The 14,957-nt window shown below is 39.3% G+C and overlaps 1 protein-coding gene across 1 annotated transcript; it reads left to right on the forward strand.

Annotated features, from left to right (window-relative positions):
• Positions 1-50: 50 nt before the first annotated feature.
• CDK11A (cyclin dependent kinase 11A) lies at positions 51-14,763 on the forward strand. Its single transcript, XM_040533225.1, is given in 21 exon segments — positions 51-150; positions 253-385; positions 1,068-1,183; positions 1,702-1,826; positions 2,436-2,574; positions 3,101-3,231; positions 4,371-4,493; positions 5,671-5,766; positions 5,876-6,007; positions 6,779-6,844; positions 7,450-7,625; positions 8,027-8,117; positions 10,157-10,192; positions 10,195-10,277; positions 10,618-10,723; positions 11,334-11,455; positions 11,618-11,725; positions 12,600-12,716; positions 13,007-13,155; positions 14,086-14,275; positions 14,656-14,763. Coding segments are annotated over 20 exon segments (2,310 nt in total). The 5' UTR covers positions 51-150; positions 253-274; the 3' UTR covers positions 14,749-14,763.
• Positions 14,764-14,957: the final 194 nt, after the last annotated feature.

Below are 14,957 nucleotides of genomic sequence, written 5' to 3' on the forward strand. Positions count from 1 at the left end.
CGTCAAAATGGCGCCGCCGGCCCTTCCCCACACGGCCCCTCGCGGCTCCCGTGTTTTCCCCCCCCCCGTGTACGTCATCAGCCGGCCGCGGCGGGCGGAAGTGACGCGTTCGCGTTGCGCTGCTCGTCCCGGGGCCCGGCAGCGGCGGCGGTGAGCGGGGGGGGGGCTGAGGGGATTTGGGGGGGGGGGGGGGCCGGGGCTGGGGCCTGAGGGGCTCGGTAACGGAGCGGGGTTTTTGTGCTTTATTCGCAGGGGTTTGGGCTCTTAAACTCCAATGGGTGATGAAAAGGATTCTTGGAAAGTGAAAACTTTAGATGAGATTCTGCAGGAGAAGAAGCGGAGGAAGGAGCAGGAGGAGAAGGCAGAGATAAAGCGCATGAAGAACGTAAGCTGACAGGGGAGGGGGATCCTTGGTGATCCCGGGGGGATCTCTGTGATCCGGGGGGATCCTCCGGGCTCGTACGCACGCTTCGTGTGTGATCTCTGCCCCCCCCGTGCCAAAGCTTGACAGAAAGCACTGTTTTCCTATGATTTCGTTTCATCTCTTACGTTATACGTGTCATCAATATCGTTATTTTATACAATAATTACGTATAACACAAATATATATTAATAATTATTATATATTTCTTCATTTTGTGGTTGTTTGTTAGAAAAATTAAAAAAAAAAAAAAAAAAAAAACAATTAAATGGCAGTGGCACTTCACCTAAAAGCCTTTTTGGAGGTTTTATAGAAAAATGGAGTTAAATGTTCTCAAATAACTTTTACATTACTTTCTACAACTTTATACGGAGTAACTTTGCGTTAAAAAATAACACTAGTTAATATAACCGCTTAATAGTTGTTTGATCTTGTCTAATTACATTGCGATTACAGCTGAACTGTTATAAATGTAATCTAGCTGTATTTAGCTGCTTACACTACAAAAATCTCTCATAAGTCAGCGTGCTGTACAGCTGGAGATTTTTCTTCCAAAAATGGAAGAGTTGAGTACTATTTTATTGTTCTTTGTGACATACAAATTACTTCCATTCTGTTTTTCCCCTTTCTTGTGTTTGTTTGGCAGTCGGATGATAGGGATTCGAAGCGGGATTCTCTTGAAGAGGGGGAGTTGAGGGATCACCGCATGGAAATAACGATCAGAAATTCACCTTACAGGAGGGAAGACTCTATGGAAGATAGGTAACAATGAGAGAACAGAGTTCTCATCTTAGAACGTGTTGCTGAAATGAAATGGTGGAAGTGCTGAGGAGAGCGTTTAAAAGTATCTTAATGGGAAAAAATTAGCTTTTTGAGGAGGTTGGTGTTCTATCTTATCTCCTGTTACCAGAAGATGCCCAGATATCTCTTTGAAGGGCTGATTCAGGCTTAACAATGTAGTGTGGTCCAATTTTGGTTGCTACCTGAAATATTTTGCTCAAGATGTTGTTAAAGGCATGCTGAGTTCTCTTTGATGCTTAATTCATCCTGTTTGCTTGTGTATTAAAAGTTGGTATGTAACAATAGATTGACTTTTCATCCGTATGACTATGATTTTCTGTAATTTACTGTTAATGCTTTGATTCATGGGTATTATAGAAATTAATATAAATTAATAAAATAGGAAAAGAATGCTGTTTTTAAAATTAAGAGGAAATAACACAATTTGTTAGACAGTACATGTAACCTTCCTCAGCTGATTAATTTGCCTCATGTTGTAGAGGAGAAGAAGATGATTCTTTGGCTATAAAACCCCCCCAGCAAATGTCACGGAAAGAAAAAACCCATCATAGAAAAGATGAAAAGAGGAAAGAGAAGCGTAGACATCGTAGTCACTCAGCAGAAGGTGAGTGTTAATTAATACGTTTGCCTAATGCTTCTTGTAGCTCTCCGAGGTCGAGCTGAACAGGTGCTATATAGACAGTAAATAACAACAATTGACAGACCAGAGAAAACACTCAGATGGATAAGACAAAGGAAGTTAAATTTCCGTGTTTTTTTTTTTCTTTGATTTTGTCTAATGCCCTTTAAAGAACAACAGGTGCATGTTTGCGTTTGAGAGGACAGTAACCACTTTTGTCAGGGACCCAGAGTCTGCTTTTGCTCTTTGAAGTCTGTTGTGCTTCTTTCTGGCTTCGCTGAGTCAGGGCGATGAACTATTTGTACCTGACTGTAAAGAGACAAATATCCTTTCAGTATTAACGGGTCTAGAAACGTACACTTTGTATTCCTGTTACAACCTTTTTTTTGGTTGTTTTCAATGCATTTGTGCAAGATCTTACAATTTTTTAATTTTTTAACACCCTTTCAGATCAGGATTTTTCCATTAAGGAAAGTACAGAGAGCATAGAAATAGGTTATCGTAAGTTTCATCCTTTCTAATTTTACTTTTTGAAAACAGGAGCATTAAATGTTTTGAACAGTAACACTCCAAAATTAATTTTTGCTTGTTTAGGGAAACATGCCAGAGTGAAAGAGAAAGAACGGGAACATGAGCGTAGGAAGAGACATAGAGAAGAGCAGGATAAGGCCCGACGTGAATGGGAAAGACAGAAACGGAGAGAAATGGCAAGGGAGCATTCCAGGAGGGAGAGGTACATCCACCCTTGGACAGACTAACAAAAAGATGAGCTGATTCCTCCTCTAAAAGTATCTCTAACCTTTCATTGCTCTGAAATGACACACAAATTCAGAGCGAAAACTGGTAAGGTCTGGTGACAGTACCATGTTCCTGTGAATGTGTTGTCTAACTAAAATGGGTTCTTGACTTTGATTGCCTTTGTAAGTGACTTTATTACAGGAGATGTTTCTAAGTGAAGTCATTTTCACTGTTTTACTGTAACAAAGAAAACAGCAAACCAGTTTGGCATAGTAGGATTTATTGACTGAACTTCCTTACTTTGTGTTTAAATCCTGGTAAAGGTGCAGAAGCTCATGAGTTTTCAAGCTGATGTCTTTGTTTTTAAAGGATCAGCTGAAAAGCTCCGTTGCTGTGGTGTTGTTGCTACTGAAATTGAACAGCCTTGTAGCTGGTTACAGAAAACAGTTTACCTTCACTTCATAATTTGAATTTATAGTGAACTGTAACGTAACAAAAAAATAACAAAAGTTCTTTTCTAGGGATCGCTTGGAGCAACTTGAGCGAGAGCGAGAGCGAAAAATCAGAGAGCAGCAAAAAGAACAAAGGGAGCAAAAGGAACGTGAGAGGCGAGCTGAAGAAAGACGTAAGGAACGGGAAGCCAGAAGAGAAGGTAACTGTATAAATATTGTTTGAGCTCAATGTCTGCCACAGTGGTGGGACAGAGGTATAGAAAGCAATTTTTACTTAGGTCAGTGCCAGAGTTAACAACAACAACAAAGAAGTGGGAAGTGGGGTGGTGGCTCTATCTGGAAAAAAAATCTCTAAAGTTGTACAAAGGGAAATAAAACGATGTCAGATGTCCTGGCATATGGAGTAGTCGATAAGTCTCTGGTTTTCTATAGAAACAAGGTTTATGTAATTGCTGGAGTCGTCGTGTGCATTGCGTGTGTGTGCGTGTGTATCTGTCATGACTGCAGTTGCTTCTGAGCTCCTTAGCTGAGTCTAACCCAATTTGGTAGAGACTAAAGTCTCAGAATCAAGTGTGTTAAGGTTTTTGGAAAATAAATGGTAAGGGGATGGGGAGAGATCTTCTAAGTAGTCCAGCTACGTAAAAGACTAATAGGAGTCAAGTGGGGAAGATCTGAGAATTTGTCAATTTAAACTCACTTCTACATGAGCTCTCACTTTGCATCAGATTTCTTGCTCTATAAGTTCAGATCATTTTTGTTTAAATGACCTCTGTCCTAGCTTTCAGAGGTAAAAACCTGAACCCATTCCTGTGACAAAGATTGCTCAGGAGTAGCAGAAGAGGTCATGTTTATTGCTGTTCTTTCTAGTTCCGCTCATCCTGAACAGCTCCTTTGTGCTGGGTATTTTTGCAGGTCTTCCTCGATGTACCTAGCCTTTCATTTCAGCTATTTTTATTGCTCTGAATGTTCTGTTGGCTCCTTAGCTGTTTTCATTCTTTTATGTATCCCCTTAGTCTGTCCACTTCTTTCTCGTGCTTTAAAGCCTCAGGTTTGGGGTGTTTACTGGATAGGATAGAGGGCATCTTGCATCTGTTTCCTAAGTATGGCAGCACCTTTCTGTAAGTAGTCCAAACCCATATTGTATTGTGCACGAGGTGAATCCTAGTCCTTTGTTCTCTTAGGTATCTTTGCTCTCCTAGATACAGTTAGGTTCCACTTCCACCCTTCCCCATGACTATTTTGTAAGGAGAAATGTGCAAAGCAGGTGGCTGTGGCAGACAGAAGAATTTTAATTAGGGCAGGGAGATTTAACAACTTCCTTTGGTTTTGTTTTCACTAGTTTCTGCACACCATAGAACAGTAAGGGAAGAATATGGAGACAAAGTGAAAATGAGACCCTGGAGTCGCAGTCCATTACGACAGCAAAGAGACAAGCCTGAGCAAGGAGAGAGCAGGAAACCAGGTAGCATTTGCCACCTCATAATGTCGTTGCCTGGAGGCTAGGAGAGGCGTTCTGGGGTAGTGTGTGGTTTTTAGTATATATCCCTTGTGCGCTGTATGAAAAGTGATGTCCAGTTCAGCCCTGGTGGCATAACTCTGGAGTGTTGGAGAAGGATGGCACATGCACTGTTTTCTAAAGCAATGCTTTTCTGCAGGTAATTGTGTAAGTGACAAATTGAATGAATCTTTCCTGTTCAGTAGTAGGGGTAGTCATTAAAGAAGTTTCAAAGTGAGTTACTTCATTCAGTGATGAAAGACAGCTGATTTTTTTTTTCTACTTTTGTAATTTAATTTCTTTGCAGATTAAAAAGGGATTGTTTGCACTAGTTCCACTTGCATTTAGTGTTAGGAACTAAGCTACCTTAAAAAACAATCTTAGAGGGAACAACACAGCTTAAGCATGACTAATATTGTCATGTTGTAGAAGAAAACAAGTGCTTAAAGCAGCATTCTGGTTAGATGGTGAATTTTGTTTTCTAAGATAGAATGTGGTACATAGACAGTCCTAACTGTGAGTAGAGAAACTGCACGACTGACAAAAAGGACGTCTTTGTTTAAAGAAGAAGCGCTCTGTGTCTGCTTTGTTAATGTGTGTAGCTGTAAAAATCAGTGTAACTACCTGAGGTAAGCTGAATGCCCAGTGCAGTCAGCTGGAATTCCAGGCAGAGGCAGGCAGTGAGTCCTTTGAACTTGCTGTTTAATCGATCAACATCTATTTGTGTGTGCCCTTTCATAGTGATCTAGAGGGACTGCAGGAGAGCAGTTAGCACTCACAGGAAGCACTGTGTACGTATGTTAATGAGGCTCTGTGTCGTGGTCATGCTTGTTATCACATTACGCCTTTATTTTTTTTGTAAATACATATCTGATGTAGAGGGGTGTAGGCCTATGTCACGTTTAAAAAAAAAAAAAAAAAGTCAACATTCCACGTTTGTGGCTGTTGATTGTGCACCACTGCAGCTCAGAAAAGCTGTCTGCCTTTTGAGGAGAATGTGAAAATTTTTGGTTGCTCAGTATTGGATGAATATTCAGCACCAATTTAATGGCCAGGGAAAGTAAATTAGTTATCTGGGTATTCATAGTCCTATAAGTAGAAGTGAAATTCAGTTGCACCCTGTTTTTGATTTCTGTGGTATCAGTGAAAGAAGAGAAACCAGAAGAGAGAGATCCTCTTTCAGACTTGCAAGATATCAGTGACAGTGAGAGAAAAACCAGTTCAGCAGAGTCTTCATCAGGTAATCAAATGCAATGTAGTAGATACAGTTAATCACACAATTGTCTGTTTGAGGAAACACAGTTATTAGATAGTGTGTCTACTTAGTTCCCTGTTCTACTATTCCTCAGCGGAGTCTGGATCAGGCTCAGAAGAAGAGGAGGAAGAGTCTAGCAGTGAAGGATCTGAGGAAGAGGGAGAAGAGGAGGAGGAGGAGGAGGAGACAGGAAGCAATTCTGAAGAAGTGTCTGAGCAGTCAGCCGGTGAGTAATGTAAAGCAGGTCCCAGTGTGGTGTGTTACAGCTTTTCTTTGTTTCCCATCCTGTATTTTAGTTGGGTATTTTCCTTTTCTCTTAGTCTAGGATAGGCTGAGACCTGACAGGTCAAAATAGCTAAAAAGAAAAAAGAACAAGTCACATTTTAGTGTTTTATATAAAGGTAATACCAATTATTTGTCTAAGAAGCCAGATAAGAAAACTGAAAGCCATTTGTGACTTCCTAAATGGTGTAATGCTAACAGTTCAAATAAGTTTGTATTGGACGGTAGCAGACAATCTGTAGAGAACAATTCTGCTGTCTGCGTGGGGGTGGTGAGACACACATATCTCTGTTGGTTTTGAATTGTTTCAGTTGCAAATATCAGATTTTTTTTTCATTACAGTACAAGTACGTGAACATAAAAAAAATTAAAAAGGTTTAGTAAAAGAAGTCTTACAGCCATTCTTGTCTTTAATTAATACAGAAAAAAGCACAGCAGCCCACTCTGGATATTTTTCTTTAAAAAACTATCTGGATATTTTTCTTTAAAATCCATCAGAATTACTAAGCAAACATTCATTAGTCTCCCCACTAATGTTGAGTTGTTGAGTTTGAGGAAGCATTTGTTTTCCAAGTGAAAAGCAAGTATGAGGTCACGAACTAGACAACAGTAAAGAAAGCACAATAAATTAGAAAAGCATTTCAACAGTGATCTGCATTGCAATCAACTACTGAAGTGCCGAGTTGATTCAGTTGAACTTGGTTCTGTCTTGCAGAAGAGGTGAGCGAAGAAGAAATGAGTGAAGAGGAGGAACGGGAGAATGGAAACCACATCCCAGTTGGTACAATGCAAATACTGAATGTATAAAGAAATGGTTGTCTCAATTTTTGCTGCTAAATCTATTTCTAAAAATATTTTAAAATATTTGAAATCTATTTGTTGTTGCAGTTCTACCATCATTCTAAGGCATTGTGTATTTTGCGTTTTAAGGCCATTCTCCTGTCAGCATCAGAAATTCCTTGAAATCTGAACCAAGGTCTAGGTTTAGAGGAAATCAGATCCTAGTCTAATGAGCTACAATTTCCTTCTTTTTCATTTTGGGTCTCTTGTCCTGGCCTCTCATCAAAACAGCTTTGCAATCATAATGAGAGATAGTTGGTCACTTTTTTTCTTGTGTTCTGTTAAAGATTTATTTTTTTGATGTGCCGTGTTTAACTCAGGAAATTGTACGTACGTGACTATAAACTGGAATGCTTGAAAGCATCATCTCTCTGCAAACAGGAGAAATTTGGCTTCTTCTCGTTGATCTTCAGTATTCCACCAACAAAATTTGCATACCTTTGCTGTCTTATAATGATCAGTGTTTCTCTTCCCTTATTTGTCTAAAGCTGAACTTAATTGTTCCAAATGACCCCCTCTTTCCACGACTGATTCTGACTTTTGAAGTTACAGAGTCGAGGTTTGATCGAGATTCAGCCGGAAGCGAAGTGGAAGAAGAGGAAGTAGGGGAGGGGACCCCCCAGTCCAACGCGATGACAGAAGGAGACTATATTCCCGACTCCCCAGCCTCTTCCCCCATTGAACTGAAACAAGAGCTTCCTAAGTACCTTCCCGCACTTCAGGTAGAGGATCTCTTACAGGGTGCTTGAGCATGGCATACGCAAGTAGATTTCAGGAGCTGCTTCACTAACGTGATAAACATTTGCAGTAGCATTTATGCATGAAATAGTTTACGGGCAGAATATGTCTTGCTGACTCAACATCACAAAATACGCGTTTCTGTGTGGAATATTACTGCCTTGACGAGTAAAAGACATGCATGGAGCACAAGTGAGATGACTTTTACATATAGATAAAAGTATAATACCTTTTGATTATTACTAACCATATTGTTCAATTCTCTTGGTAAATTTTAACTATTTCTGTGAAGTTGCGTAAGTTTAACTTATGTCTTCTTAGAACAAACAAGCGCAACGCTCCTGCAGACACTCCAGAAGTAAATGTTGCCTCTTTCTTTTCTCAGGGATGTCGTAGTGTGGAAGAATTTCAGTGTTTGAACAGAATTGAAGAGGGAACATATGGTGTGGTGTACAGAGCAAAAGACAAAAAGACTGGTTAGTATAAGCGGTCTCCAGTTATTATCTTCATGGTATTAGCTAAGCATTGTGTCATAATTATCATCTAATGTAAGAGCATTTCAATCAAGATCTGTGTTGCCATGACAGCTATTGTCATCTGTGGGGATTGCTATGAATTTTGGGACTAGCAAGTTGAAAGCTTGCTAATTTACCTGTTCTTGAAAATATGGAATCATCAGTGTCATGTGTAAGAACTACACACAAGTTGCATCTAGTGTGTTTTGCATTTCTATAGACTCTTCTGTTGCACAACTGCCAGTGGAGCTTTATAAATTCAAGCAACCTTCACAATAACTGACCACGGAGTACAGAAAGGGGAGTCTGTGGTAGAGTGAGAAACAGCTCGGGTATCTTGCCTTGCAGATTGCATTTTAAGCACAAAACTGATATTCTTTTGTACCAGTCTTCCTGCCTAGGAAAGGGGAAAGCTGTAAAAAGTTAATTTTTCTTTTAGCTAATTTCTACTTGTGTCCCATATATAAATTTAGAGCTGCAGTTATATGCAAATTATGGTTCTGCATCTACATTGAGGAACAAAATGTTTAAAATGCTTCTTCCTTTTTTGAGGCTAATCTATGCTTTTAGGAGGACATGGACTTTGACGTATGGGTTTTGCTAGCAGCTATTTGAGTTCAGAAGTAATTTCTTTATTGGATGCTAAAAGCAGTTAATATGATTTCGGTTTCTGGCCCATTAGGCAATTATTTCTGGTTTGTGATTTGCTTTAGCTAGTTAACAGATTGATTGGTTGGCTGAATTTAAATAAGTGTGCCACTAGGTGTCACGCTAAACACAGCGACTGATGAGAGAATTCACAAACGCACTGTTTTGTGTGCCATGAGTATATACTGCAGTATTTTGTTGTAGAAAGAAATTTCCATGCACAAGTGGATTTATATTTTTAAAATTCAAAATCTCTTTTCTTACCTGCTTTGTAATGGCAAGCGTCTGGAGGAAATTATTGCATTTCTTATGGATGGTGCAAGAGTCAACCGTCAGGTCATTTCTGTGTTCCTCTCCCATGCTGATTTCTCAAGTGAAAGAAATATTTGCTTGGATGCTTTAACAAAAAATGTGATATTAGTGTAGCTTTTCTTTTTCCCTGGAAAAAGATAATGTAAGATACAATCCGTTCTTTTGGCTCTGATCTCTATTTTTTCCCTGTAGTGTTGCCATCACTAGTGATATGTTACTGTCTTGCAAGCTGGTCATTTTCAAAGAGAGCTGTAGCACAGTAAATTAAGTATCTGCAATTTTCAATAGAAGTGGCAGATGGTGAAGAGAGCTTGTGAAAATAATTGTGTTCTAGAGCAGGTTTAGAAATTATTGTTATTCTCAGGTTCCAACTGACAAGCTGTGATTTTGGTGACAGTTAAAATTCTGGATGTCTCAGTTTCTCTGTTTATTTTAGAATAATATGACCTTTTGATCTCCTTTTGGGGAATGGGAGTGTACAGCCGGCATGGTTTCTCTGACTTCACTCATTTACTGGATATCTGCCATCAGCTCCTCCTTCTTTTCCTTATCTGTCTTGAGGCATTGGCTCAGAGGCTGACATAGCCATTATTCTCTATAATATCATGCAAAAGCAGATTTATTTAAATTGTTCACTTTGGTAATGTTTTGAGTTGGGTCTTAAAAGAGACATAAACTGTATTTGAGGCATTTCTATCACCTCATCCAAACTCTGAGGATTTAGAGTTGAATAGGCTTTTCCTTTTAATCTCTTTTGGGATGAGTTATGTTGGAATATGCTAAAATTCATGAAGTAAATTTTGGATTTGTATTCTGTATTTTCTTACTTTTCCTTAAATTTGGCAGTTTTTTGTTTGTCTGTTTTGTTTTTACACTGCTAATGCCAGACCGACTGTTCGTAAGTTCAATATAATGTCCTCTGTAACAGTTTTCATTCAAATGCATTAAAGTAGTAAAAGAACACTGGGGGACCTCTTAAAACAAATTTTATTAGCTATATGATGGGGAGTCTGCAGTTAATAATTCTGTTTTTCTTGCAGATGAAATTGTGGCGCTGAAGCGACTGAAAATGGAGAAGGAAAGGAAGGCTTCCCCATTACATCTCTTAGAGAAATAAATACTATTCTGAAAGCACAGCATCTAAATATTGTCACTGTCAGAGTAAGTCCAGAAACCTTCTATTTCAAAAGGATTTTTGTTCTTGAAATGTTGCCTCTTGGTTTTTAACATGCCTGATAAAAATGTTATCATTCCTAGCAGAGCTTGTTAATATAAGCAGTTTTATACTACCTGTAAAACTAAATACATAGTTTTTGTCTATACAAAATCTGCCATTTTGCAAAAATAAGCTGTTGTCTTGGGAATCTAATATAGGTTTTCCGTGGATTTTACCAATGGCAGGCTGTGTTTGTCCTCTTGCCAAGTAAATTCCTAAAATTCATTTTTGCATGCTATTTTTAATAGTGTGTGCTTGTTTTGATCATTTGTTTTTGTGTTTTAGGAAATCGTTGTAGGCAGTAATATGGATAAAATATATATTGTAATGAACTATGTAGAACATGATCTCAAGAGCCTGATGGAAACAATGAAACAACCATTTCTACCAGGTACTGTTTGCCAGAGTCTCCTTTAATTGTCAGAATTGAAAGACTGACCTCTAAAAACCCCATTGTCTTTGGGCTGTACTGACATCAGGGAGCTAGCTTGCACGATGACATATATTGCCTTGGAATGTCCTCTGAGCCTTCTTTGGAATAGAGATTTCACTGCTTTTTCTCTGTCTAATCTGATTCCACTGACAGCAGATAAGATAGGAAGGTAGGCTGGCAGTGCTGGTATTCATAGAGATGTTTGGCTGATGAATCCAGTTCGCATGCTGAGGGTGAAACTGAAGTTCAGATGTGAAATTAAGAGGGAGTTTCCTCTGTGCTAGACTGGAAGTGAACACTGGGTTTTATTTTTGGCCACTTTGTTGAGAAGCATTAATTTCTGAGCATTACTTGGATGCATTCCAGCTATTCAAGTTCATTGTGCTGTACTGGCAGCTTTTTGGATTTAACTGTTTTTGTTCTACGACACATTTTTATGGTGCAATCGATGGTGTGCTTTTAACTCAACATCCCTTCCCCTCCTCCCCCTTTTCTCCAAGCAAACAAACAAACAAAAAAAAAAGACAGATTGCATCTTTTAAATGTATTTGGCTTCTTTTCCCTTCAGGTGAAGTGAAAACCTTGATGATTCAATTACTACGAGGAGTCAAGCATCTTCACGACAACTGGATACTTCATCGAGACCTGAAAACTTCCAACCTGTTGCTCAGTCATTCAGGCATTTTAAAAGTAAGAATTTCATGAAATGTATCCACACTTACAGAAAATCTCGTATTGCAGAATTACACTGCATTGTCACTATGTTAAGAGCTGGACAGAATGTTTTAATATAACAAAAACTCTTTCCTCGGGTGGAAAATGACTTCTCTGTGGGGTTCTCTTTTCATTCAGGTTGGAGATTTTGGACTAGCCCGAGAATACGGATCTCCACTGAAGCCTTACACACCAGTGGTTGTGACGCTTTGGTACAGGGCTCCAGAGCTGCTGCTTGGAGCCAAGGTTTGTGTCTCTTTATTCTTCTGGGAGCTAGAGGAATAACTTTTCAGACTAACTTTATTTTATAATTCATGAACAAAGTATAGGTATGCTCGATTCTTTATATTGACTTAGTTAGAAGTGGAAATTCGGAAACTTCAATTTTATCTTTCCCATTAACAAAGCTAAAAAGGTTCCGCTTTCCACAGAGGATGGGTGGGTGACAGATTGAGCTGGTCTCCATTATATTGCTGATGTGGTAGTGCTGCTGGACTTCTATGGATTGGTGGGAACTGCCACTGCAATACTAGGCAGCTGGATTTCTTTGTCTTGGTCTAAAATCTGTGACACCCAAGAGCAGAACAAGATACTGGCAACATGCTGGCAATGTTCCCTACCTGTTATCTACCACACCAGAATAAAAATACTGCACTGTCACCAAAAAATATGGGTGCAAAAGTAGAAGAAGCCCTATGCTATCTGTCGAAGACGTTTTTGTGAAAGGAGAAAAAGCTACATTTAAGAGAGAAGATATATCATGGAGATCAAGCTTTGTGCCCATAACCTGAGATTGCTCTTGTGGGAACATAAGGGGTAAGGACCTCTGTGAAACACTGGGCAACTTTAGAACACTTTGCTAGCTGTAATGTTGTTTGAGTGAAGCATTGTGGCAACTTTCACGCTTCATCATGGTGTATTTTTGTATATATGGGTATTTATGGGTATTACTCTGAATTCACAGCGACTTTGACTTTTGAATAAATACAGTTGAGGCCCGTGTCTTGGCTATTGGGATGACTGTACATGTTCTGGTCAGAGCAGATTCTTCTTTTCTTTTTTTTTTTTTTTTTTAATCTTACTGATTTTATAAGGTACCTTCTTTCCTTTTTTTTTTTAGGAATATTCAACAGCAATAGACATGTGGTCTGTAGGGTGCATATTTGGAGAGTTGTTAACTCAGAAACCATTGTTTCCAGGGAAGTCAGAAATCGACCAGATTAACAAAGTCTTTAAGGTAACGCTTTTAACACCTCTGGATTCTAACTGACTGGTTATAGAGGCAGCTATAGTAGAGCAGTAGGAAAATGAAAGTGCTTGTAGCTCTTTGACAAAGATTCGGCCTTAATAAAAGGCTCACTGCTTTGTTTTTTTGTTTTACAGTACCAATTCTAGGCTAGGGTTACGTTATGTTTTGTATTTTATCTGTTTTCTCTGGATATTTATCAACTCCTGTAACTGCATGATGAATAAGCAGAAGGGTTGCACTCTACAATGAGTTTATTAAGAAGACATTTTAATCTGTAGGATCTGGGTACTCCAAGCGAAAAAATTTGGCCTGGTTACAACGAGCTGCCAGCAGTAAAGAAGATGACGTTCACAGAATATCCCTATAACAATCTGCGCAAGAGATTTGGAGCACTCCTCTCTGATCAGGGCTTTGATCTGATGAACAAGTAAGTGCTAGCTTCTAGAGTATCCTTGGGAAAATGTTTTCACTTGTATGGTAGTTGTGGAAAATGACTTGTAGTGAAGTGTGGTATGTCTTTATTAGATTTAACATCTTGTCAAAACATGCTGAAGGGTCTGTGACATTCTTTCAGTGCTATTCCTCACTCACAATAGCTTTGTTCAGCATACCATGCTCTTTAACACCTGCTGTTAAACCTCAGTCCAAGATTATTCTTGGACACCTATGTCCTAGAAGAACAGGAAAATGTTTTAGTAGTAGTTTTAGCTGATTAATGTTATTTTTAATTTTGTGGTGAGTCAGCTTGTGGAGTCTTTTTTGCAGTCTGCTGGTGGATCTTGTTAAATTACAATTGAAAAAAGGAAGAAAAAAAAGTGTACAGAAGGCAGTGGAACCCATTCCATGTACAGATTTTGGATAGTCAGGGCTAAAGGCTGGTAGGACGAACAGTACAGTAACACACGTTTCTGCACTGTGAAATGTTTAAAATAGTCAACCACGAGCTGTACAGTTATGTGGTGTATCTATATAATCTCAGTTGTCTTCTCTAAAAAGCAAAGAAGCCTTGTAAATATTTCAATTGAACCATCTTGGATCCCTTTTGAGCTGTGTCTGACTACCCGCAGTAGTGCGGTGTCTCAATGATTTACACTTATCTAAACAGATCCCTAGCAAAGGCTCCTTTTGGTATGGAGTTCCATTAATTACAGGTTCCTGTGGGAAGCACGCTTTTAAAATTAGCTTTCTGTGTTAGTCCATTTATAAGGAATCACGCTCGTTAACAGAATTCTTTGTTAGAAAGTGGAAAATTCTAAAATGCATTTCTGAAGAATTTAGACTTTTGGGGCTTAAGTGTTTCTTCTTTCTGCCTGACTCCCTTCTTCCCTACTTCATTGTCTTTTTAAATCCTTTTCAGTTTTTTGACGTACTACCCAGCCAGAAGAATCACTGCTGAAGATGGTTTGAAGCACGAGTATTTCCGAGAGACTCCCCTTCCTATTGACCCCTCCATGTTTCCAACCTGGCCAGCAAAAAGCGAACAGCAAAGGGTGAAACGTGGCACTAGCCCCCGGCCGCCTGAGGGAGGCCTTGGATACAGCCAGTTGGTAAGCACGGCACATCGGCAGCTGGCATTTTCTGCTGTCCTTCCTGCCATGGGCTGACAGGTGTCCTCATCCTGATGTGGGAAAAGTGCATGAGGACTGTGTTCCATTGGCTTTTCAGGGCCTGGAACTCTTAGACTCACCTGTACTTGCCTGACAAGGACAGCATGAAAGCCCAGCTTTTGCTCTGTTCCTTTTCAAATCCAATTTCTGTTGGATTCACAGAATCATCATGTCAATACATAGTCAAATATTTATTGCTCTTCTCTTAAAAATACTTCAATTTTTTATTTAGATTAAAATTTTTTAAAAAGTTTGATTTTTGTGTTGGAGAGATGAATGCATGTGCAGACACTTACTGATATCGTGTGTGTTTTTCACAGGGTGATGATGATCTGAAAGACACAGGTTTTCATCTGACCACCACAAATCAAGGAGCATCTGCTGCAGGACCTGGTTTCAGCCTCAAGTTTTAAACTCAGAAAGAAGGGGAAAAAAAGAGAACCATTCATGTGAGTGGATTTCTAAGTGCCCTGGTTCTGTTCTTCCCGTCAGGGAGAGCAGATGTTTTTCACAGGGGGAATGTCATCACAGTTTCAAAGGCTCTTGCCTGGGTGTGGAGTATAAGTGCTGCATTCCACTAGAGGACTGGAATTAACATGACAAGCCAAGGATCATTACAGAA

This window comes from Cygnus olor, chromosome 21 (genome assembly GCF_009769625.2).
Source record: "Cygnus olor isolate bCygOlo1 chromosome 21, bCygOlo1.pri.v2, whole genome shotgun sequence".
Taxonomy (NCBI): Eukaryota; Metazoa; Chordata; class Aves; order Anseriformes; family Anatidae; genus Cygnus; species Cygnus olor.